Genomic DNA, 25,932 nt, shown 5'->3' on the forward strand with positions numbered 1-25,932 from the left:
ATCCGATGTCGTCCCGGCCTCACCCTGCCCCCTCCTGCTTCTTCACCTCGCCCCCTCCTGCTGCTCTCTCCGTCTCCTCTGCCTTTTCCACCTTCTCCACTGCCACCTCCTCTGCCTCCTTGCGGACTCCGTCCTTTAACGCTGCCGCCTCCTCCACCCGACTGCCTAACTGTTTTGGGGGCGACATTTTTGTGGCCCCCCTGAAATCTGCCGCCCATGGCAAACACCTTGTTTGCCTTGCGGGAGATACGCCTCTGTTGCTGGAGGGTGGAATCTTTCGATATGGGTTACTGCTCTTTGCACAACACTGTGGTCTACCCTGTGACATGCCCATTGGAGGTCATTGTACCAAAGATATGGATAACAATATCAAGTAAATGCACTGGTAGAGCGGGGAAGGGTTAGAATCTCTATTTGGTTTTCGTCCTACTAGGGTACCTGATAAGATTTCCTACATGTTGTGTCACCGGGACAAAAAGTGGGGGAAATCTCCCCACTAGGGTCACAGACAACAATAGTCATTAACTGACAGAGCTTTCAATTCTTACCCACTACTTTAGCAGATCTTGCACAACCCATGTAAATGTAGATTTAGCTAGTCTCCATATGTTTTGGAAAATTTCAGCAAAACTTTTATTTTTTGTTGTGCTCAAACTTTTTGCTTGTAGATTCACCAATTTGATATATACACTGAGTGACCAGATTATTATGACCACCCCATTAGTACTTTGTTGGGCCGCCTCGTGACTCCACGAGATAAAGAAGGCAAAGGTGTTCCCAGCGGGAAAGCGGCAGTCCAGTCTTTAAACACTCTAACAACAGCTGCTCTTGAACATTTAACGAATTCTGCCGTTTTGCTGATACTCGCTCCATGGCTCACAGCGCCAACAATCATCCCACGTTCAAAGGCTGTTAAATCGCGTTGTTTACCCATATCTTCAGAAAAAAATCACTTCTACTGTCGTGGTAAACAACCTGCTTCCCTATTTATAATGGTCTGGCCCTCTAGCAACTTCAGAGCCAAATTATAGCTAATTTGCCTACAAACGTCAGGTGGTCATAATAATCTGGCCACTCAGTGTAGTTACCTCTCCACCAGTGTGGACATTCATCTACAATATTACCTAGGAAATGTTTTATAGAAAATCGCAGTGTGCACATAATGCCACTAAATACAACATAAAAAAATTAACTTTTGTTGACGTACCTTTTTCTTGGATTTAAAGACATTGCAGCGAAAAACGTTGCTGGTCCCATCTCTAGCAATGTAGCTGAAGATCTTAAGATCCTGAGAGTCGTGAGACACATAGAATATTCTTTTTTTTTTAAAGAGAGAATGGAATGGAAAATATTATATTAATAAACAGATTAATGGATTATTCTGCAAAATGTAATAACTGTACAAACGAATCCTCTAAAAATCAACATATCAAATAACACTCAGTCTACTGTACACAGTATTATTATTTTAATAACTTCTTAGTTCAAATAGCATTATATCTGAACTTTGGTGAAGCGCAGCAGCTAAAATCATTACGTTGTGGGTCAAACCCAAATCAAAACAAATGGGCTTCTTAAAGTGACACTGAGGAGTTACATTTGAAAAAATGCATTTAAGTACCCTATTAACAATACTGTACTTGATTTGTGCATTACTCAGCTGTAGATCCCCTGAATTGGTACCGACACTGTCCTTCCTTCTGGAGGGTGGCTACTTTTGTTCCCTGTGGTCTCTGTGTGGGTTGTAAAGTAGTCAGCACTCCAACTGATGGACTACAATCTCATACTAAGTTCTATTTAGATTGTAGTCTATCACGGGTGCAAGCTTGCAGAGGTTGCTACTTTACAACGATTACAATTATTCATATAGCGCCAACATATTCCACAGCGCTGTACATTCGTTTAGACAAGACAAGTAAGAAACACTGAGAAGCATAATTGACATGCAGAAACAGTAGGCAAGGAGGACCCTGCCCAACACAAACAGAGACCATGGGGAACAAAAGTAACCCCCCTCCAGAAGGAAGGACAGTGTCAGCACCAATTCAGAGATGATTTGAGAATCTACAGCTAAATGATACACATATAAGGTATATAGGATGTAATATTGCTATATGGAAAAGGGGCTTCTCAGTCCCACCAAATTTGTAAAATGTTTCAGTATTTCAGATGTGCTACAGCCACCACCGAATTCCATAAGGGAGTCCGACGTAATTTATATATAATATTACCTTTGTGTCTACTGTTGGCAAGTCAGAAATTATCTCAGTACATGAGAAATGCTACAGCCCAAGACTGGAGGGCTGTAGAAGATATTAAAGCATTATTTGTAAATTCCATTAACTGCAGACTTTATTTAAATCTCCTACTAATCATATTTCTTTTTTCCTCTAAGTTTAAAGCAACAATACCTTAGTAAATTGGCACCAGAATGTATTAGCAGGTATTAGCAAATGTCTGCACACTGTAAAGGCTCTCTTTTTTTATGCAACTACCAACTTTATCCAGGCGGTTAATACCATAGCGGGCTCTCTTTTCTATCTCACTTTTCATAAGAGTGGTCTCTCATGACATTAATGGACCAACGGCAAGGCATGGGAAGTAGGGGAGGGCCAGAACCAAATGCAAAGTTAAAGTTGGTATTTGCATGAGAGTGCCCAGGGCTTCAGGATTCTCCAGGTACTTTAGAAAATAGATGGCACTATGAGCAAACGCCTGGAGGTTCCCGGTTACTGTATCTGTTGTAAGTTTACCAAGGAAACAGTGGTGATAGGTACATATATCAGACACTAACCTGTAGATGGGATCCTGCATGACCAGCATCTTGCTCTCGTCCCAGGCCCACTCTTTTTTCTGTAACAAGAGTAAAGGTGTTACTCCAATAATTCTGTATTATTTATGTCCAGCATGTGCCTTACTATACATTATCTGCACTACAAAAATGTACTGCGATCAGTTACAAAGTACAGAAACCTTTATAAAAGGTATCAGTTCACCATATTCAGATCAATGCAGTGGCTGACTGGCAACTTTTAGCCCAGGGGGCAAGTACAACCTAGAGGCCCATGGTGCAGCAACTTGGCCTCGCTCCCGCTCTGCCTCTTCCCCCCGCCTTCTCCTTGCCCGTCTGCCACTTTTATGTAAGAAAAATTCTAATAGGTTACAATTATTTATTTATTTCTGCATAGCACATCATCTTAGGAGATGCCCATTTTCAGGATTGTTGGCACAATGTGACCATGATTTGACTGAACTGGTGCTCACTAAAGAACCGCAGCAGTAAAGGTCCTTATAGCTAATCCAGCTGCACGGGTTGCAACATCTTAAAGTCCCAATTCAACACATCATGTTTAGATTAGAAGACAGGTCACTTCATTGTCACCAACAGGAAGTGGCATGACAACGTCACTGATGCCTGAGAAAGAGGTTTTAAGAGGCCTTTAAACATCACTTCCTGACATTTACAAAGTGTCCCGTCTTCTCATCTGAACATGTTGTGCTGGTGATATCTTGGATTGGGACTTATGTTGTGGCTGCGCCTTCCGCCATTTTACCACGGCACCCTTTGATAATAGAGTCTAAATGCTGTATACAGCGCGCTATAGTGTAGGATTTTTTTAAAAAGACTGATTGAAAAGTAATGAAAAGAAAAAAAAATCCTTGACAATCTCAAGGGTAATGAATGAATATAAAACAAAGGGTAATACAATCTCGAATAGTGTATATAATATCTCCCCCATTTAAAACAAATATTGTTAAAGCCCAAGTGAAGGCTCGTGTTTTTTCCACTTGTTATGCAGTCCTGCTACAAAGCAAGTAAATACCTGTAATATGGCATTATTTTTACTCTAAAAGCTGCCATGTGTTGGTGGCATACTGGAGAATTGGACCACTGCTCTCAATGCTCATGCTCCTTACAATGGACAAGGGGACTAAATTAGCACTGCAGATGTAACTTCTACAATTTTTTGTATCTCGTTAGGATGCAATAGAATGGGCAGAACATTTTTCAGTTTTGATAGTGGTTATCTGATCTAGCTGATTTTATTTTAGCATACCTACTCTATACATTAGTTCACAATTATTTTCTATCAGTATCTATAGCATTCAGAATATAGTTAATACTTTGTGAGAAAAATATGCAACTATTATTATACAGGATTTATATAGCGCCAATAGTTTGGACAGCGCTTTACAATATAAGGAAGACATTACAGTCACAATACAATTCAAGACAAGATGGTAAGGAGGGCCCTGCCCGTGAGGGCTTACAATCTAAAAGGCTATTCCATTTATAGCATACAATATCTTCCTCTGTTGCAGCTGGCACCAAAGTCACCAGTGTTGGTGACCAGGGAGAGTGGTAATGCGTAGACCTAGTGTTTGGCTGCTATACCCCAGCCCTGTCACAGCAGAAGAATGCAACATGCTCCTGCATATCAGGAAGTACCAGGTATCTTCACCAGCTGTGACCGAGGCAAGAGCAGTGAGGCAGCACTGGCGAGATGAGCATAACTGGGTTGGAGAGGCTCTTTGCAAAGATATTGTCACTTTGCACTGCAGACATAACCCTTTTTTCCATTCCAGTTAGAGAAGAAAACACCTTTCTGTTTTTTTGCAATCTGTGTGCCATCCCCTTCACTTCCTGCCCCGAGGGCCAGTTCACACCAGCTCCGGTATTTCCTCTGAATGTATTTCCTCTACATGTATTGCTTTAAAGGAACTCTTGGCAACACACATGGGAATCCAATCACAGTTAATTAAAAATAATTTGGATTAAACTATGAAATCTTATGACCAAAAACAAGGAAAATTCAGAAAATATGGGTCCCCCAACATACAAACCTTATTTGAGTCAATACGCCCACTGAATTATTATTATTATGATATATAGCACCATCATTGTTCATAGCACTGTAAAACAACGATTAGTAATACATAGCACAGCATGATACATAAAAACACTATAAATGAGAAATACATAAAACAGATACAGTAACAGGACTAAGAAGGGGACCTTTTCTGTATAATCTTGCAATCTAGACCAGCCTTTGAATAGTATTTCCTGAATTTACTCTTAGATTTCATGTTTCCAAAGCAAAAAAAGTTACATAAAAAGTTTTTAAGAAAAAAAAAAGAAAAATAATTGAGATTTTTTTCTTTCCATTGATGGAGAAACAGATAAATGTTGAGAACATAAAAGAGCTCATAGAAAGGGAATAATGATAATAACAAATCATAATATGATAGACAGGCAGCAGACCAGCTATAGCTGTAATATTTACCCAAAAATTAACCTGAGCTTGTTATCAAAAAACACTGGTTGTCCTGACCCAGACAGACAATTTACTATTACCCTATGGCAAAATGTTAGTCACCTTGTTTTTCTTCTTCAGGACCACTCTCACCCCATCCACTGATACAAAGAGGCTCACTTTCTTCTTTTTGATGTTTTTCGCTTTGAACTCATACTAAGGAGGAAAAGATAGACTTGTTAAAATCAAGAACTAAAAAGGAGATAAAATGACAATGTCAGATAGCAAGAGAGAGGTGATATATGAGGGGATATATGAATTGTCCCTCTTCACAAATGCAAGAGGCTCATCGATTCATTTACAGTGTGATAGAGAGGCAGGAAACACGCACAAGAGACTTTTACAAGAAATACCAGGCTTCTACCAAAGAGACTGGAGGGCCTGATCACCACAAATAAATCAGAAGCTCATCAACAGGGACGAAAGTGCTTGATATTTTTCAAGAGGCACTACAGCCTTTTCAACTTTTCTTTTTCAATACACACTTGAAAGTAATAAACCCAAAGTAATGCACAATTATATCTATTCAAGGCTATTGAAGTTCACTCGATAATAATATGTTCACTGCCACCGATACTTACCTTTCCCAAACTCATATAAACTCTAGTGCACCCGCTAGAGCCATATGAAATATTTAGTACTTTCAATTATGGGGGAGCATGTTACTTTTTTCCTTCCTCCCTTGATCAATTATAAGGTTGCTGATAAAACAATTGCAAGACTCAAGCCCCATCACATGGAAGGGTTATATGCCCTGTGTAAACTGACTAGGCTGCCTTGGAGTTAGCGTAGAACTATTAACTGAACCTGTTACGTTGCCCTGAATCTGCAAAATATAGGTTCACTATAAATTAAATCATCAATGTGGTAATAATTACAATCTTTTGCAATTGCAACGCTCTTGCTATGTATATTTTGTAATACATATTCCTTCGGGTATTTGCCTAAGCCAGGAAAATGGCCCCCTCTAAGCAAGAAGGCTATGCTCTGCAGAAGCGCAGTTCTCATCCATATAGAATAATGGAAAGTTTGACTCCTTATAAGCTTAGAGGTGGGATATGTCTTCTTTATGATAGAAAGAGGTTCATGGGTAGTATTGCAAGGCCTGCTGACTCTCAGGAGAAATTAATATATGCCCAACGTGAGTAGTGAAGTTTGTTCATCAAACCACCCATATAGCGCTCTAAATTTTGATAAATAAATGATCATTAGAATGAGCAATCACAGTGTGGCAGCTAGCATTCCACTGATTCAATCAGAATGTAAATGTATGCTCCACCAGCATAATGGAGTCAATGCCTTGAATTCAGCAGCATTTCATTTTAGACTTTTTTCTGTAACATACACATATGTAGCATCTTCTAATGAAAAAGCCACTTAACAAATGTTGTGTGCCCAAGCACTGTGCAGTAATAGATTTAGCAGTGCCCACCATTATTTACATCATCAACATCATGTCAACCAAGGCACTCTCAGATCATGCAAATACAAAAATTATCATATATGGTAAGAGATCCTGTAAAATCATTAGTTCTGCAAACAGTGATCAGTAACTGGATGTTTCTATTTTGTCTCTACAGACTTTAATGTATTCACTGAAAAGGGTTGAATTTTTTAGTTGCTGCCACTGGGAGAGCCGAAGACACAAATTTATTCACATAAAGCATTCCACATGCATATTTGCTATCTTTTCCATCTAATTTCTAAGGACAGATTGCCTCTGAAAATTGTTCCCTACTAGTTACTGTTATTACTAAGCTGTCTCAGAGGATCACCTTAACACTACAATATCTTTATGCTATATCTACTCTTCATCCATAATATTCATTTAATCTGAACTTGTAATTACTTTTGCTTGAACTTTAAATGTTCTTTAATTATAATTTAAAGGACAAGTGCACCTTCCTGTACAATTATCCTTTTCTAAATATGGCCTTCGTGTACTGCAAGCTCCGTGCTTCAATACTAACCTGTAGATGGAGAAACCCCTAAATCAACACACCGGTCTGTGTGCAGTTGTTGCATTGTCTGCTAACACAGAGAAGGGGAGGTAGACTTCACAAAAAGACAAAGATTGTGCCACTCACATGGGAGTATGGTCAAATACGGGCTTAGTCTACCTCCATCATTGCAAAAGCACTTTCCCTTTACGTGTAGCGCCTGGAGAATTTCTTGCAATTCACGAACCAGTCCTTTTACATACTAGCCTGTTGCATTGGGACTTTTTCCTTCTACAATATAATGATCAAGTGAATCCAAACCCTCATACTGAAAATAATGATGTCTCACCTTTTCTCTTAATCTATAACTTTATGCCACTTCTTTTTTTGTTAATCGGGGGACAATGCTGCCTCTACTTGCACTGTATAGTCCAGCAGCGTAGTCACCCTGCGTGATGACACCCTTGCATGGCTCCACTGAGAACTACAAACGGATGTGCTGGTGCATAACGCACCAACTTGTCCATCACTAGCTCCACTCAAGAATATCATCGGACAGCCCCACACACTGCCTACCACATCTTTAAGTGACAGCAGATCCTGGAGGGTGGTTTGATAGCTGCTTCTTCATACCTTCAAGCATGTGGTGGATTTCTCATCCTAGTTGGTAAATGGAAGGTTTTATTTTAGGTATACATCTGTCCACAATTGATTCATGGCAACAAGGAAACTTTAAACTTGCACCATCTGTTGGTCCTTGTGTTAAAGGCCTAACAGCTACATACATATAACAGTAAACATAGATGTATATATTATATGTAATTACTTGTCTGCTTTTCTTTACAGCATCACATTTGTCTGGGCAGTGGAGGCTCCTGTATTTCTGTCATGACATGGTCACTTTAACATTCATCTGCATATAAGCCACCACTTTTTTTGACACATAAAAACAAGATTAAACATTTTAAAAAAATCACTTTCACAAGAAGCAAATTTAAACAGTTAGTGGACAGAAAAACCATTGGTTACCATGCACAAACTAATGGGTACCCAAAAGTTAGATTTCAGCTATTGGTGGAAATCTGGTAGTTGGAATCAATGGTTTCTGATGGCTCTTGGTGACTCCCATTGGGGATTTCCCCTCAACACTTTCCTCCTGTGGTTTTGCCCATTTTAATGTCTCACACTTTGTTAGTTTCTGCATTACACCTAAAATGTTTAACAAAAGACTGAGACCTTTTCAACTGCCCCAGTAGGAGGGCAGATCTAGAAAATTAAGTTCATTGCTCTTACTACTATTGGTCCCCATGAGACACAAGAAACTCCTATGAGATGTAACTTTCCAGCAACTAAAGCTAAAATATCACTTTTGGGTGGATTTATTCTTGGAGAGAGGTGTGGTTATTTACTATTCTTATGTGCATCAGTTATACTAACAATAAGTACTTCATTTCCAAATGCATATAACATGCATTCTCTAATCGAAGTGAAAACAGTGCTCGTGCTACCAACAAAGTAAGTGATCTTGTGCCTCTGGATATTATTGTCCAGTGTCTGACTTGGCAGGCTCTGGCATGCAGTAATTAAAGCGGTCCCTACTGACCTGACGATTTCCGTTGGTTAGTATTCTGTCAAGGAGAGAGCTCAAAAGGATAAAATGAATAGGGAGGATGCAAATCAAAATTTGTTCCTGTACATCGTGAACACACACGGGCTCATAAAAGGAAAAAAAAAGCAAGAACAAAAGCAAGGAAAAACAAACCTGGGGCAACTAAAAATAAAAAGCAAAGATCCAAGGATTGAATAAAGCAGGATCAGGGAGATGCATGCAGTGCAGATCCTCAGGTACAGATTCCTCTCCGGCAAGGATACCAGTAGTGGATAAAAGCAATGAGGCAGTAAGAACCGGAACACCTATGCACCATACCAGGAAGTCCACTACTATTTTTCAGGAGAAATTCAAGACAAAGAAGAACATTTACAGGGTACTGCTTAGTAGACATGTGCGATTCGTTCCGAAACGAAATTTCAGACATTTGGATGTATCCGAACTACAGCTATAACAAATGCAAACTAATCCGAATTTCCGATTCCAAAATTCGTTAGCGGTAGTCTGTACGAAATTTTGTTTGTTGGACGAAATTTCATGGCAGCAAAATGACATTTGAGAAAAAAATTAAAATGTGTCCCTCAAATGTCACTTTGATGCAACGAACGACCGAACAAACGAAACGAACATTCGTACAGACTACCGCTAACTCATTTCGTCCGAATCAAAATTCCGAAACAAATTGATTTTCGGACCCGAACCCCGAAAAACGAAATAACGCAAAATCCGAATCAAAACGAAACATTTGTTTTGCTGGTGCACATGTCTACTGCTTAGGCACAGTTAACATTTCTAGATGTTCCCTATAGGATAGCAAATCTTCACTTTTTCAGTTCACGTTAAGTTTGAAGTTTCTTCTTTATTGCAAACCAAAAAAAAGTACAGAAACGCATTCATTTCACAGAGCTCTTCATCATAGAGGTTATGTGGTGTCTGCTAGTTTGGAATAAAAAAGACACTTCAATTTCATTGGTCTGCCGTGATTAGACTTATTATACAGGATTTATATAGTGCCAACAGTTTTTGCAGAGCTTAACAATATATAAAGGGATTCATTACAGTTACACTACAAAATCAAGACAAGAGTGTTAGGAGGGCCCTACTCGTGATAACTTACAACCTAAAAGGAAGGGGCGACTGAAACAAAAAGGTAATATCTGAATGGGGATAAGTTGATGAAGAAAGTAAAAGTTCAGTTGTTAGGTCATGCTTTGTGTTTCCTGGGTATCCTAGTGAATGAGCCAGATCTGTTTGGAGGGAATTTGGTGAGCTGGAGTGTGGCCCGACCTGGAGCGTTTTGACCTTTGCCGTCAGTCAGCTATTGATTTCTAATTTTTGAACCTGCACTGTAGAACTCACAACTGGTTAATTAGAGTAAAGTATATTCCTATCACTGATCTCAGGTTTTATAGATGTTGTTTTTAATGAACCGATACATTAGAAACAACTGAAAACATCTGAACACTTTCAGGTGGCCAAGTGTCTGTTTGGCATGAAGGCAAACAACGCCGGTAACAGCTGTGGCCAGAAAAGGGAACATCTCCCCATCATGATCCCAAAGTCCTTAAGAAACCGCCAAACTTTCAAAATGGGAAACATATAAAGCCTCCCCCTATATTTGGATACACTAGACTTACAGTCTTTTATTGAATCTGAGAAGCAGCTTTGTTTTACCAGCCCTGAGAGGATTCAGTCTCTGCCCTACTTGAAGGAAAGCTCCAGCTGTGCTGTAAACAAATATCATAACATACAAAATTGCAACACAAGCCATTTTATAGTATAGCATGATTAAAAATGACCTCTCCATTTCAGTCTGCAGTTGCTATTGTTTTCTTAAATGGTCACAAATTCAAACATTGCTTACTTGCAATAACCTGAGGCATGCCCCTTAAAACCTAATTTCTTGATTGTGCAATTAACTCACAGCTTTTCCCAGAATTCTACACTAGATACAAATCAAAATTCAAACATCAAATACAATAGAAGTTTCATTGTTGCCCTTTAAGGCAAGTTCTGTACTAAATGGATACGGATACAGTAGGTTTTCTCAGTGAAACGTTGCCTTTGCTCAGATGAATTCAGAAACGCTGACCCTCCTCAGCAGTAATCGGCTTAAGAAAGGACATGGTGAAACAAACAGAAATTCATTATTAAAAAGAGTTTAAGCCCAACACTGGGCAATTTATTTTTTAAATTGCCCCTGAAGCCTGTGAAAAAAAGCAGCTCAGGGAGCAATACTTACTTGAAATTCCCCTATTCCCCTATAAACTTATTGTCACAACATGTCCTTAGTCTTCAGGGCTGAATGATGGCCGGCGTCACTCAACCTGGAAGACCGAGGCCATACTGCAAGTTCAGGACATCATGGGCCAGTCTTCTTAAAGGGTAAGTAACCTCGACATCCTGCAATTACTTTGTAACGGTGCAGAGTATCTATTGAGGACCACCCAGCACAGAGAAGAGGCAAAAAGGAATAGGACTCTTCAGCCTCACGTGACTTGTCTGAAGACTGCAGGGTAACATGCCCAGGAGTTGCCTTGGAGTTGGGCTTCAGCTGTATTTTAATGCAAGTAATGTAATTAAGGGTATCCATATTACTACAACCGATTTGTAATTCCTGTACAGTTGAACTCAGAGTGGGGGCACTAGGCGCTAATCATGTTCTGCTGCATAGGCATTTGCTAATAAGGAACATGCTGACAGATGGAGATGCTGATGAATTCAACATTCTGTTGGGGACAGGGAGGTTACCCAGCTGTATGCCTTAGCATGAACCTGTGCTCAGATCATGCACACATTCTAAGCATCCAATAAAAGCACTTTAAAACAAGCCCTCCTTCATCTCTGTAAAGACATTGTGGGCAAATATAAACCTGAACACCAGGAAAGCCAACATTGTTAAATACCTGTGTATTATTTTAATGTGTGCTTTGTGTATTTCTTCCAGATCTCTACAGCAATGCAGTGTGAAGCCTGTAGTGGCAGCCTGTAGTGGGCGGGGCTAGCTGGGCCCCTGCCACAGCTCCGCTCTCTGCACAGGCTATGTACAGCACAGTGATGATGTCATCACTACATTTGCAAGAGAATATCTGGGTTTGCAAAGGCATTTGGTGCACACAAAGTGGATTCATATTCTGTGTGGCTATTAATTAATATATAAATGAAGAAGTTTCCTGGAGTTCAACTTAATTTTTCAAAGTTCAAAACCCAGTTATTGAAATTCTCACTTATTTAAGGGCTTGTTCATACCAAGTGAGGAGCAGAGCAGAACAGTACAGTTACAGAACGGATCAAACATGCATTCAATGTATTCCAATTGTATTTTGGGCTCTAGTTCATACCACTGCGTTCAGTTCCAGAGCATGTGGAAAAACTGCAGCATGTCCTATTTTTTCGGGAACACACCAAAACGCATGCAAATGCCCTGGAACACACTAAAAGCCCATTTTAGGCTTAAAAAATGTTGTTGTTTTTTAAATGGCCCGGAAATAGTCAAAAACGCGGCAAAACACACTGCACTGCATGTGCAGAATCTCATGCAGATCTGGGCCGGATTTGGTGTGAACAAGCCCTTATGGTGAGCAGTTGTTGGCAGGATACCACCCCTCTAATGTAAACAACAAGCTGACTAAACAACTTTTCCTCAAACTTTTTACCACACAATACTTTTTAGGTCTCAGGGAACCCACTATAAAAATGGATTATATCTACAGCTCATGATCAGTAGGTTATAGAGAGTTTTAAATAAAAGAATGGGGTTTACCTAAATACCCTCACTCTATATGACAAAATTATCTTCCATAATAATCAATGTTAAATTAAATTATTATTAATAATAGCCAAACAAGTTTGTTAAAGCCCCCAGGGGACCCAGTGCACGCAGCATTTGTCCTAGGTTAAATCAGGGCAGTGGATAAAGGAGTTTTATAGTCCCAGCATATACTATCCTGTTATAACATCAGTATAGTAATGGGAATACATACTAGAGTTGTTTTTTTTCTTTAATGCAATCAAAGCTTACTTCAGTGTGGGTTGGAAGGACTAGCTATCCGACATTGTTGCTCACAATTTTAATAGGGACGTGTGCTATGTGCACCGGGTCCCGGGGGTGGTGGGGGGATGGGTATAACAAGAATTATAAATGTCTGGTGGTACTTCTTTAAAACTGTAGTGACCTCCTTAATGTGGTGGTAAACTACTGGTATCTGTGATTGCTTTCTCCCCAAGGAACCTCTAGCAACCTCTAGAGGAGCTCAAGGGTTCCATGTAACACTGGTTAAAAAATGAAGCTCGTTGTTGTGACCTTTGAGGATTTTCTACGAAGAATAACTTTACACTGAAACACATAGGTCAGGGATGCCTTGTTTTAAAACTCTTGTACTGCTTCTTAAAGAAGAACTCCAGGCAAGGGTGAAGGGATTAAGTGCTCATTTTATCTAGGGGGTTAAATAAAGGAGGTACACTCAACTGATCCTCAGTGCCCCAGAGGTCAGCACTCACCTCTACGACCGCCCCAACCCCCCCCCCACCCAACTGACTGTGGAAATTCTTTTGTCTAATGCAAGCCAAAGGATCTGCATTGGACATGATGCCCTCAGTGGTCCTTGGACTGAAGGAGCCCAGAGTAGAAGGGGTTTCAGGAACAGGTCTAACAGCTAGGCAGAGTCGAGTAAATTGTTTAATGTCCATAGTCTGGGCACAGGTGCACTTTAAAGCCCATTTCCACCTTTGCAGAGGTATTTTTTTAAACATACGCCAGCAACGTACACCGAGTATGCATGAAGCAGGCATATGCAGTTGCTGCATATGAACACAGAAACTTACATTTTGTGTTAGCTTTCCTCTTCATATCCTCATGGAAATGGCTGCCTCTGTGGTCTGCAAGCAATGTGTGTATATTACAACAGAGCCCCCCCCAATTCATTGGTATTCATAGTGGCAACTTTCCTGGACAGTGTATTGTGTGAAAAGGCAGAGCTGGTGTTTAGTGGTCTTGAAACACCGAATCACAGGGATGGGGGCAGCTGTTTACAGCCTGCTTTACAATCCAACCCCAGTGCCAGACTGAATTTCCTGTGGAAAAAAATTTGAATTTCTAGGTTTCAGGTCTACTAAAAAAAAAAAAAAAAATGAAGAAAGCCTGCAATGAGAGTCATGAAAATGTGCACACATATACATCATCACTGCACCTCTACATTACCACAATAAATGCAAATCACTTACAAAGGTGGAAATTGACTTTAATGTAAGGTCGTCATTTTGCCTATGCTGTCTGGCAGGACTGTGTAAATCTTAGAATAGGCTGCACAGAATTACACAATCTTTGGCATGCAAAATCTGCTCCCATGTATGTACGTATTTCAACAGTTTTTTTCGTTGCTTGCCCTGAGTTCCAGCTTTCAGCCTATAATATTTATACTTGGCAAATGTAAATGTAAATAAAAGTCCCTTTAATAAAAATACAATGGCCAGAGGAACTGTAGTGAACTTTACGCAGATGACTCAACTTCCATTGAAGGAAGCGAGGTATTTGTCGGAGCCTCACATGACTCATTGTTTAGAATCACAGTATCTCCCTCAGGTAACAGGCTGGGAACACGTTCGACTTTCAATCTATTCTATTTAGTGAAAGCTGAGATAATACTTTGTATACAGTGTAGACTTGTTGTACATAAATGACAACCTCATTAAAAAGGTAAATGGCAGGATGTGTACTGTAAAATAGTTCAGACTAGAAGATCTAACGGCATTGGAATTTGTGGACTAAAGAGACTCGTACAGAGTGTTAACAAGCCTTGGTCTCTAGGCACAGACCAATCCTTAGAAGACACCATTATGCTAAAACATTATGGCAACTGTATGTCCTGTGGAGCTATTCAGGTTGGATAAAAGGAGGACAGCCCCATGCCTGTCACAAGCTTCGCTATAAAGCTGTTGCTGTGAAAATAAATATTTTTATAGAAATATCTGCATTTTTCAGCTAGTTAGAGATAAGAGATTTGGAGCCGTTTGGAAATATCATGTAAGTGTTTGGGGAAAAATGTGAAGAAATACTTTGCTGGACAATGTATATTGATTGGATCTGGATTCATTATTGAAAAAAGTTTGAAAGTTTCATATAAAACTTTAAAGTGTACGAAGTCTGAAAACAAAACTGTAATACAGAACAGCTTACAAGTCCAAAAAGCTTAAAGTCCACAGAAAGAACAATAAAAAGCAGTTTTACTTCCCTTATCCATGGCTCCCGCAGGCTTCCTCCGACGTTCTATTGGTCGTACTGTGACATAATTACGTACAATGCAGGACCAGCAGTCCTGCATTATGAGTGAGGACGCCGAGGGCCCGCCCACAACCAGACGTATCAGAGGGGAAAAGGGATCGTCAGACTGTCAGAAGAGCGAGGGATGAAAGTAAGGAAAACGTTTTAGTGTTCCGCCAGACAAAAACAAGTATTTAACCCTTGCATTGTGGGGGGAATGAAAAGGTCATTGTTAAAGGTTAACTGCTTGGCTCCGGTGAGTATATTTTCTTTATTGCAGAGAGAAAAACTAGCAATAGGGGGAGAGCCCAACTGCAAGGGTTAGTTTTGCTGCCCAGAAGTTCCTCTTAAAAAAAAAAAAGTTAGCTGAAAGGGTAGTCCTCATTTACAACCCCCCATAACACTCGTACAGAACAGACACCAGCCCACCCACTAAAATTGAGGCGCCTAGGTATAGAGGCTTAATTCGGGAACTTGAACCAACAGTGAAAAATGGCTGGTTATCTTTACTTGATTGCTCTGGGTAACTAGTTAACTGGTTTATGTTTATAGGTTATTGGCTAGACAGGCAGATAGGTGATCCTATTTGTATTGGTAGTCGAAGGTGCACTGAAATGCTCTTCTAATGGTGGCCACAGACTTAAGATGATCTTTGCTTGAACTAGCTGTGGGCATTCCCGAACCTCTTTAACAATCCACTGGCTGACTATTCTCGGGTGAAGGATTAAGTGGTGGGGTTGGAACTGGCAGATTGCTATTGTGCCCACTAAATAAGTTTAGTACTGCTTTCCCCCCTTCCTTCTTTAAAAGATACAAATATTCCTTTTTGGCCAATCCAAACGTGCAAGTCTATTGAAAGATCTTTTGTTAAAAATAACTTTTGGGGGTCTAAATATGCCTACATTTACAAATGTCATCTTGTGTTTATGGGCACTTAAGTAAAAGCAGAGCAGATGTATAAACCTAACAGCCCTTTATTTGTGTAAGTGACACACAATTTTTCAGCCTAATGAGGTCATGAAGGTTACATTTGTCACTTATGTAGATTACAACAATGTTGATCTACTGGTGTAAGTGCTTAGTCAGTACACTAAATGAGGCTATGGGCTGAGTGTGCAGTGGCTGCCGAATACTAGATGCAGGGTTGGGAATTTACAGCAGTCTAAGTAGATGAGAGAACCGTCTACAATCTACTAATTCAGACCTGCTGCATTGTAGACTATTAGGTCAGATAACTAAATGAAATAATTTTGCTGGCTTATTGAAAGATCCTACTGGCCGCTAGGTTTATCTGACTACATTCTGACTACTACTAAGTCTACATTATGTTAACCATATAAAAAGGGACAGATAAACTCCTGATGTTTTGATAAGCTACAAATAACTGAAATAATGTATCCACCATTCACAGAGATTGGTAGTATTGGTTCTTAGCCTATAGGTTTCTTTTTATTAAAGACACATAAGGCAACATGGTAGCTAAGTGCTAATTATTCTTCCCTTGTTATGTTCAAGACCTGAGTTTTCCATCAGTGGCGACATCTACATGGTTATCATATGTTCTCCCTATGGCCAAGTGTGGTTTCCTCCTTGTGTTCCGATTTCCTACCACATCCAAAAATCCAGCGAAACAATGACTTTTTTGGCATCAAAATAACAGTACAGGACTGTGTGTGATAGTGTTAGTTTTCTGGCATCATATAGGCAGGTCTACACTTTTACGAGTAAAGGATTAGGTTAAAGGGTAGGTTAGGGGTTCATGTTCACTGATAAGTAAAAAGTGTTTGGATACATGTTAAGAGCTAATTTTAAGGATTACATTAGCTGTCAGGGCATTCTGGACACTTTTCAGTTTAGATTGTTTTCAGCACTGAAAGTCTTGCGCCAAATATAACCTGTGCCAAAAACCATGAGCCATGAATGCTACAGGAAACTGTATAAATACAAATGTAAATTGGGCTAAAAAAAATTAATAACTACCTTTTAATATTTCTGGGCAATACTTGAACATCTCAGAAGTAGTACCAATAAGACAATGCAAAGATAAATGTACAACCTTTAACCTGGAGATACAGGAAACAAGTCGAGTTTTTAACCTTACTTACCAACTAGTTGTATTGTCTGGGAAGATGGAAAAATGAGTCACTATGACCAACAGAAAACAGCTTTTCTTTCCAATATTATAAAAAATTCAATATTATTTGGATATACAGTAAATGTTAGAGAGTTCAATTTAAACTCAATTTTCTTAAATGGTGGTGATGTAAAATACCTCTATGAATTCTTTACAATTAAACATGTACATAGCGGCAGCCATCGTGGCTTATTACATTTGTGTGCCCTGTAGACTTGCACCTCGCTGATCCTGTCACCACTAGGGTCTGGACTAAAAAAAAAAACCCTTTGTAATCTCTAATTGGTGGAAACGCCTATATCGCACCTTGTAGCCAGGGATTATGTGACCTAGGCTGCCATGGCATAAGATGGCATGATAGAACTGAGAAGCCACTTTTATTCACTGGTAACCACATATATTTTAGGTCAAAAGCAATAAGATCTAACATAGGGCCTCCTGATCTGTGCAGGTATGAAATTTAATAATAAATCCACTCAAGCTATCATAGTATAAACTGTTACAAGAAGCATAACGCATGCTCTCTCGTCTTGAATTTACCAGCCTTATTTATATAACATCTTTTGTACTTTATCTCATTGTTTATTTTTTGTCTTATTATGTAATTTGTAGACATGACAAAAATGTGATTTGTTTATATACACTTCCAGTCGATTGCCGTTTTCTAATTGCCATACATGTGGACAATGTGATAGGAATTTCTATATATGATTGTTTCTCACATAAGTATAAAACAAAAATGACAGAAACAACTGGAAGACATAAACACAGAAGATATACATTTATCCTGTACATTTCATAGGTTTTAAACATGTTTTATAAGAAAAACTGGAAGCAGTTCTACTTTGGTTAATACTGGCATTTAAGTACAGTTAAGAGGACCCTTTAAATGGGAACAGAAATCTCTTATGCGTGATTTAATGGCTGCATAGAAAACTTGTATAGAGTAATTACCAATAATAATAAGGTTGGTCGAGGCAGATGGAGCCTCCGAGCCAGGCAGCTGTGATAAGATGCTTCAGTATCAGGGGATGCAAAAAAAATGAATTGGCTTTTCATTGTGGCAGCTGAAAAGCAATTTCCTCCTTAGCATAATATGACATATGACAAAGACAAAAGTGAGATGGACGGCCACACTTGAGATCTGCTACAGATTAGGAAGACACTTTACAGAGTCCACTCCAGGCAAAACAATACACATTTAAGGTGTTGCCTGGAGAGTAACAGGGAGTTTAGTATGTACATCAACAGTAGAAAAAGGTTGATTAAAGGAAATTAATGGTCTTCTCATTTTTCGTTTTAGATTATCACTAATACAAAAAGTGTGCGCATTGAGCAGGATGAATACAGCAGAAGTAGTGCATGTTGGTGCAGTTTCAGTGCAGAAGTGTGCGTCACTACAGTGGGCCTGTCAGCGCAATGGCCAGCGCAGAAATGCACATGGTTGTAGTGACGGTGTGTGTAGAAGTGAGAGTGAGTGCAGTGGTGTTGAATGTGGAAGTCAGCGTGCGTGCAGTGGCGGTGGGTGAAGAAGTCAGCGTGCGTGCAGTGGGTGAAGAAGTCAGTGTGCGTGCAGTGGCGGTGGGTGAAGAAGTCAGCGTGCGTGCAGTGGGTGAAGAAGTCAGTGTGCGTGCAGTGGCGGTGGGTGAAGAAGTCAGCGTGCGTGCAGTGGGTGAAGAAGTCAGTGCGCGTGCAGTGGGTGAAGAAGTCAGCGTGCGTGCAGTGGCGGTGAGCGAAGAAGTCAGTGTACGTGCAGTGGCGGTGAGCGAAGAAGTCAGTGTACGTGCAGTGGCGGTGAGCGAAGAAGACAGCGTGCGTGCAAGAGCAGTGAGTGTAGCGGTCAGCGTGTGTGCAGCAGCAGTGAGTGTAGTAGTCAGCATGCATGCAGGGGCGGTGAGTGTAGAAGTCAGCGTGCGTGCACTGGCAGTGAGTGTAGAATCGAGTGTGCGTGCAGTGTCGGTGAGTAGCTCCGTGAGTAGTTTCGGCTGAACCTTCGCTCTCTTCGGCCGCCAGAGCCCTTTGGTTCAGTCGAACTGAAGGTCTGCTGCATGGGCTATTCACTATAGCCCATACAGCAGCCAAAAGGCGGCTGAGCGGCTCAGCAAAGCCGAAGTCATATGCTTCGGCTCGACTGAGCAGAAGTGACAGCTAAAGCGGGGTGAACGGCCTGCCCAAGGCTGGCCGTTTGACCCGCAAATGACAACTGGGCAGAGCCAGCTGTGATGTCCCACCCAGTTGTAATGACAGATCAGTGTCCCCAAATGACCTGCGGACTCTAGCAGGTGCTGGCCAATAGGAAACAGTTGGGCGGAGCTAGCTGTCACCACTAGCTCTGCCCAATTGTTTCTTTTTTTCCCTATAAAATATATATTATATATACACATATTTTTTAATCTTGCGATTTTTTTACAAATTTAAAATCATTTTGCAATTTTATTTTTTTTGTTTACATTATTTTCACTGATTTTCTATTCTGCTTTGTACCACGGAGGTACCGAGCAGAATAGCCTAGCTGAATGCCGCTCGGTAGCATTCGACTATTCACTCCCTGCTGTTAGGCCCCTATGAGAATAGGGGCGAACGACAGCGAGTGAGCTGCCAGAGCTTCGGCACAGCTGATCCATGTTGCATGGGCTGAGTCGAAGTCCATCTGCACAGCGGAACATGCAGAGCATGTTCGGCTGACCGAAAGCAGCAGACGTAAGGCTGATTTTAGCTTGCCTTACATTGGCTGTAAGGCTGAAGTGAATAGCCAAACAGCTTTAAGCTCCCTTCACTTCGGCTCAGTTATTCACTCGGCTGCCTTTAGAAGCTTAGTGAATAACCCTGTATGACTTGGCTGACTCATTAAAAGCAATACATTAAGATAAAATCTGGCACACAGGTAAAGTGTATGTAAACCCAAAAACAAAAATGCAGTATATTGCAGCTTACCAATCCATATATTAAATGACTGCATTAATTATCTTTTTTTTTCAAAGCTCTTTTCCCCTTTTTCACCTGATAATCCTGTGACTAACATACTTTCTAGGTGGCTGTACTGACTCCTCCACTGAATCCATGGAGGGAGCCTTGACTGCCACCCACGCTGGACTTTGAACACATCTGCCTTAGTTTGTACATCTTCATTACATGGGGATAATGGGATAAGTAGGATGTCTGTGCTTCATTTTCAGCTCACAGGAAGGGACAAGGACACTGCATTTCTAGCAAGATCAAGAAACATATTCTGTACATGATGAAGCATTCAAAGAAAACTAATGCAGCCACCACATCTAAGGACTAGTAAGTTACATAGTTACATAGTATTTGAGGTTGAAAGCAATATATTCAATTTTTGTTCTTAGGTTTAGCATCAATACAGAACTCAATGGAGGGTGGTTGGGCAGCATTTGCCACAATGTGCAAGTATGCATACTTAAAGAAGTGCACTTTTAGACAACATGCACTTATTCTTTTTGCCACTCTCCCGACTTAAATGATCCCACCGTTACTTTACGCAGATCTTTACCTACAAAGATCTTAGGGCAACTTCTACTGTTTGTTGGCATCCAGCTCTTCAATCCCCCTCTCATGGCTGGGATGCGGCCCTATAGGGAGAATTGCAGCACTGGATATTAACAATAGAGGAACTGTGCCTGCTTGATCTTCTTAAGTAGGGGGTCTGTGGTGGAGGAGGGTGGAATCAGGGCTGTAGCTACCATGGGGCGAGTGAGGCGCTCGCCTCAGGCACAGCTGAGAGGGGGCACATCCAGGGCCGACCTGGCTGTGCCCCCTCTCCCGTTCCCCCGGCGAGCACAGGGCGCAATTTGCAACAGGGGTGCCAGGCGGCCAACACAGCCGCGGCTTGGCAGGGAGAAGAGGAGCGGCACAGGCTCCAGCTTCTCTTAGTCTCCCTGCTGCTCTCCCCCACCTCTATGGGCAGAGGCACATGCGCGCCGCCATCCTGGAGGCGGGGCACATAATGTCACATACCGCACACGTCTGTTGTCGGCGGAGGCACAATTTTCTGTTCTTGTCTTGGGTGCAAAAAGAGCTAGCTACGGCTCTGGGTGGAATCATTGAAGTCAGGGGCGGGAAGCATAAAGGATGAATGCACTTTGTTTTGACGTGCCCATATCCTTTAATTCTGGTTTTGATATCCTTCACCAAGTCACAAGGGAGCATGGAGACGGCTTCCTGGCCAATTAGGATGTCGGGCAGCGGCTAATGACTCGTTGCCCGCCTTCCTGATACCGGAAGCTTGGGTATCAGGCTAGGCATCGGGAGCATTTAGGCAAGTACGAATACTCGCCCAAATACTCGCTGTCGGCACAGATACCGATACTAGTATCGGTACATCCCTACTTATAAGTCTTTAGGCTAAGTCTTAAAGTGACATTAAACCCTCAGATTTTTTAACATAAAACAATACTGTAATGTGTGCCTTACTGTAATCCATGGTTGTTTCCCTTCTCTTTGCTGCTCTTCCTTTTAAATTTGTATCTGTTCTCATGCTGGGCAGAACTTCTGTTTTGCAGCAGACTGCCTTGTCTCTGAAATGGATAGACGGTGTCTGTGTATAGGTTTGTATAGGCTTGTAACCTGAGCCAGCACTACAGGAAGAGGCCCTGAGCTGAAAAGGGAAGTTCTCCCCAAGCATGAGAAGACATGAGGATTTAAAAGGAAGAGCAGCAAAGAGAAGGGAAACAACCATGGATTACAGTAAGGCACACATAACAGTATTGGTTTATGTTAAAAAATCTGAGGGTTTAATGTCACTTTAAGTTTCATTGGTCAGCCACTGAACTGATGATATAACTTCTGCACATTTGCACTGGACTTGCATTATCTTGGCCCCTTGCCCCTGTTCTCCACATCTTACAGGAACAGAACTGTCTGGAGCTGCACTATCAATCACTTGCTTGAAGGAGGGAGAACCAGGGGAATAGCTTTACATTGTATGGATGCAGACAGGAGGAGGAGGCGGTGTACATAGTGCCAGCGAGAGCACAGAGGCAAAGATGTCTCTAGTGGAACCCTGTAAGGGGAAGCAGACACCTGAAAACCCAAACCAGACGAGAACATTTTCAAATGGGGAAAGAAAAATATTCACAGGGCTGGAAAGACAGGCACATGGCATGGCGGCACGTGATGAGGTCTACAGCACTACATACATTTTACTTGCAAGGGTTTAAGATTGCTTTAAAGCAAATAAAGTGCGCAAACTGTATGTAGACGGTTTTAAGAAAGGCATTAAAGAGTTAAACCAAGACGAGGACAAAAAGGAGAAAAGCCACAAGAGCATATCACTCTTGTTCTATAGGGTGCCGTGCATGTTGTCATGGAAACCATTATATTTATCAGATGTATTTAAATACCAGGGCTGTACACGCACACACATTTATTCAGTACGATATGAGAATGTGCATACAGTTCAGGAATATTTTGAACCTTCTTTATTTTATTCTTCCTAGCCTATGCCACTTTTATGATTTCCATTTACCTTCTCCAAAAATCTACTTTTTTTGCTGCAAAAAAAATTCCTACTATGGTAACCAACCATGTCTACTGTCGTAGTTAGCAACAGGCTTTTATGCAGACATAAAACCAAGGTCGAAAGCTGACTAACAGTGAACTTCTTCCAGCTTCCCTGTATCGCAGTACATGTACATTTCAGTGGATGAGCTGCAATATACATGCCCTGTATTGTGTACATTCATTTACACATGTGTGTACACCACATAATATTCCTGACCAGTCTATTACTAACCGCCATGTTCACCATAAAGGGACTAAATCAATCAGCAACCTGGTGATATAGCTATATAATGAAGACAGCTAGTCCCCATTTACACTATAGCAGCGTTTTTCAGGCAATTTTGAAGCATTTTTGCTCTTTATTTTTGCTATATCCAGGGGAAAGCCAGTAACTAGGAGGATGAGATCGTTGTTAGGCGTGAAAGCAAGCAACAAAATGCACTTTTGTCAGATGCTACCGTTAAAGTCAATAGGGCCAAGAACACGCAAAAGAACTTTTTTTTCTATCTACAAGTGACACAATACTCAGGTGTGCACAGTCACCATTGGAAATGATAGGATTCTTCATGCTGGGCGTTCTCGCGCTTTGGGAAATGTGCAACAAATTGTTAAGGTGTGAATGGGGGCTAACTAAAAGCAATCACACTTTAAGCTAGATCATAGAATGGTGCCTCTGCTCCCTACCAGCCAGAAGCAGAGATAGATAGGCCCTCCTTACCATCTTGTTGTCTTCCTTATATTGTAAAGCGCTGTGCAAACTGTTGGCGCTATATAAAATCCTGTATAATAATAGATTGCTTTATGGTCTCTGAACTTTACAGCCTTTTAGTTAAAAACAACAACAAAAAAGAAGCATAAATAAAAAGAGAGTGATAAAAGGCTTCTGGTAGTCTCCGTACAAATTAGTTTTGTGTACCCGAGGCGTACAATTTAGGTTTCATAAATGCTCTTTGAAGAGTTGGCACAAAACAGAATCTAAAAACCACTTTTTATTTTTGCATTTAGATGAAGATTTTCCATCTAGGCAGTAGATCATCGCAAATGTCAACTTTATAAGTCACTTTTACAATGCGAGTGTGGGGAAGTCTGTTGCTTTAGAGTGGCTACATACAGTCACATCTCTCCAAGGGTGAGACAGATTTAGGCCAGGTTCACACCTCGGTGACCCACGACCGCGCAACAATCGTGCACGAAACCGCACACCACTGCTGATGGTGCTGGGGGTGCCATTCTTTTTTAATGGCACCCCTGTGACACCAGGCAGAATGCACAGTTTCCCACCGCAATTCCGCCCATGCAATCACGGGCAATCGTGGCTGAAAAAAACCACACAGTGTGTGTCGCGAAAAAAAATTACATGTACCTTTTTTCAACGATTGTCGTGCGGCTATAACCCCATCGAAATCAATCGCACACAATCACGCCGTCCCAGGACGCGTTATGACAGCTGTGTCATGTCCGGGGTTAACTGACGACTTGGAGGTGCTTGCTTCAAGACTTGCCTACTTGTTGGAATGCTCATTTAAATGATCCTTCTCTCCATATAATGGGACCGGTCACATAAAAGACAAGACTGCCAGCACTTGCTTTCAAGGGTACATTAATTATGAGCAAGTTTGAGAGGTTTGCAGGGTTCATTTATAGTTAACAAGAACCATGCTAGGTCAGTTCTTTCAAACCAGCTCCTAATAAACAGTATGCGTGGAAGTAGGGATGTTCAGATACCAGTGCTGATACTCGGCATTTTCACGAGACCTACCAGCGTTGCAGAGGTTGCAGCTGGGACCGGGCTCTGGCGCTCCACCACTGTCCTGAAATCATTAGTCTGTATTGTTTTAAAAAAACTGTCACATGACAATAAACAAAAATGTATCAGTACTTGTATCTGTGAGTACTTGGACAAGTATCAGTACTTGTACTTGGAAAAATAGTATTGGTGCATCACTTATATATAAAAAATAAATCATACATTAAAACAGCGATGCACAAATCCCAGGAGCTCCGTGTGCTCCTTACAAATGGCAGCTGCCTCCTAACTTATGAATTTCTCTCTAGTTTAGTCTTGGAGCTGGAAAAGTATCTGTACTTGTACAGAGTACTGTACTTGGTATCCATCCCTACTTGGAAGGCAACCTTTGAATGTGGCAGTCTATTATACTTTATATACTGATATCTGTGGTATTATTCCTTCAATAGATGTGTTATATATTTACAGACAGGGTATTTGGGTGAAAGATCTGTCCATGTGTGGCGAGCCAGCCTTACATGTTGCACTTGTTACTAAAACCCAGAAGCAAAAATGGAATACACTGCCGCTTACCAGTCCTTTAATATGCTGCATTCGTTTTCTTCTTTAGGGCTTTTTTCCCCTTTATTTTAGCTGGTGATCAGCCTAGTAAGTGTTATTTTTCAACTTCCTTTGACAGACCAAGCTGTGTAGCAGATGTGGCAGATAGAGGGTTGACACAAACCATTTAACACTGAGAGTGTCCTTACAATGATTACAATTTATTCATTTAAGTAAAACCTTTATCCCAAAAGGAAAAAAAAAATCTGTATCTGCTCAAAAAATGTTAGCTGGATTTTTGATTTAAAGAAGAACTGAGGCATTTTAAAAATGCTACCGCCACACTGCAAGGGTTAAGTGCTCGTTTTGGTCTAGGGGCAGGAAATAAAGAAGGCATACTCCCTGATCTCGCAGCAGTGAGTGCTTACCTCTCTCCCCTCCGCTACAGCTGTGGAATGTCAATGGACTGCCTTAGATGCGATGATGTCCTTAGACCGCCGGAGCACAGGGGAGAAGAGGATGCGGGGACCAGTCTGGCAGCCAGAAAAGACCAAGGTTCAGGTGAGTAGATTTTATTTTAGCCGCTAGACCAAAACAAGCACTTAACCCTTGCAGTATGGGTGTAGCTTCACTGCAAGGGTTCATTTTAAAATGCCCAAAGCTCTTCTTTAATTTGTTAGTCAGGTCCATCTAAATCTGATGGCCACAGGTTCATCTTGCGATGGAGAAAAAAAAAACCCTGAAATTACCGGACCCACGTTGATACATGGGGAGCCGGACGTGTTCATTTACATCAGATTACCCCAAATCCGCCACGATAAAAAGGCCAACAAAATGGAACTCTGTTCCGTTTTGGTTTTACGAACTT

The 25,932-nt window shown here is 41.0% G+C and overlaps 1 protein-coding gene across 3 annotated transcripts in view; it reads right to left on the reverse strand.

Annotated features, from left to right (window-relative positions):
• Nucleotides 1–25,932, reverse strand: part of NOS1AP (nitric oxide synthase 1 adaptor protein) — an 87,568-nt gene that overhangs the window by 25,543 nt on the left and 36,093 nt on the right. For all 3 annotated transcript variants that reach the window (XM_018571680.1, XM_018571681.1, XM_018571682.1), the window contains exons 3-5: nucleotides 5,379–5,471; nucleotides 2,795–2,853; nucleotides 1,208–1,316 (exon numbers count right to left, since the gene is read on the reverse strand). In XM_018571680.1, the coding sequence (XP_018427182.1) occupies nucleotides 1,208–1,316; nucleotides 2,795–2,853; nucleotides 5,379–5,471 (261 nt within the window). The remainder of the gene's footprint in view (nucleotides 1–1,207; nucleotides 1,317–2,794; nucleotides 2,854–5,378; nucleotides 5,472–25,932) is intronic.

Source organism: Nanorana parkeri, unplaced genomic scaffold (assembly GCF_000935625.1).
Source record: "Nanorana parkeri isolate BGI_ZX_2015 unplaced genomic scaffold, ASM93562v1 scaffold1809, whole genome shotgun sequence".
In the NCBI taxonomy this organism is placed as follows: Eukaryota; Metazoa; Chordata; class Amphibia; order Anura; family Dicroglossidae; genus Nanorana; species Nanorana parkeri.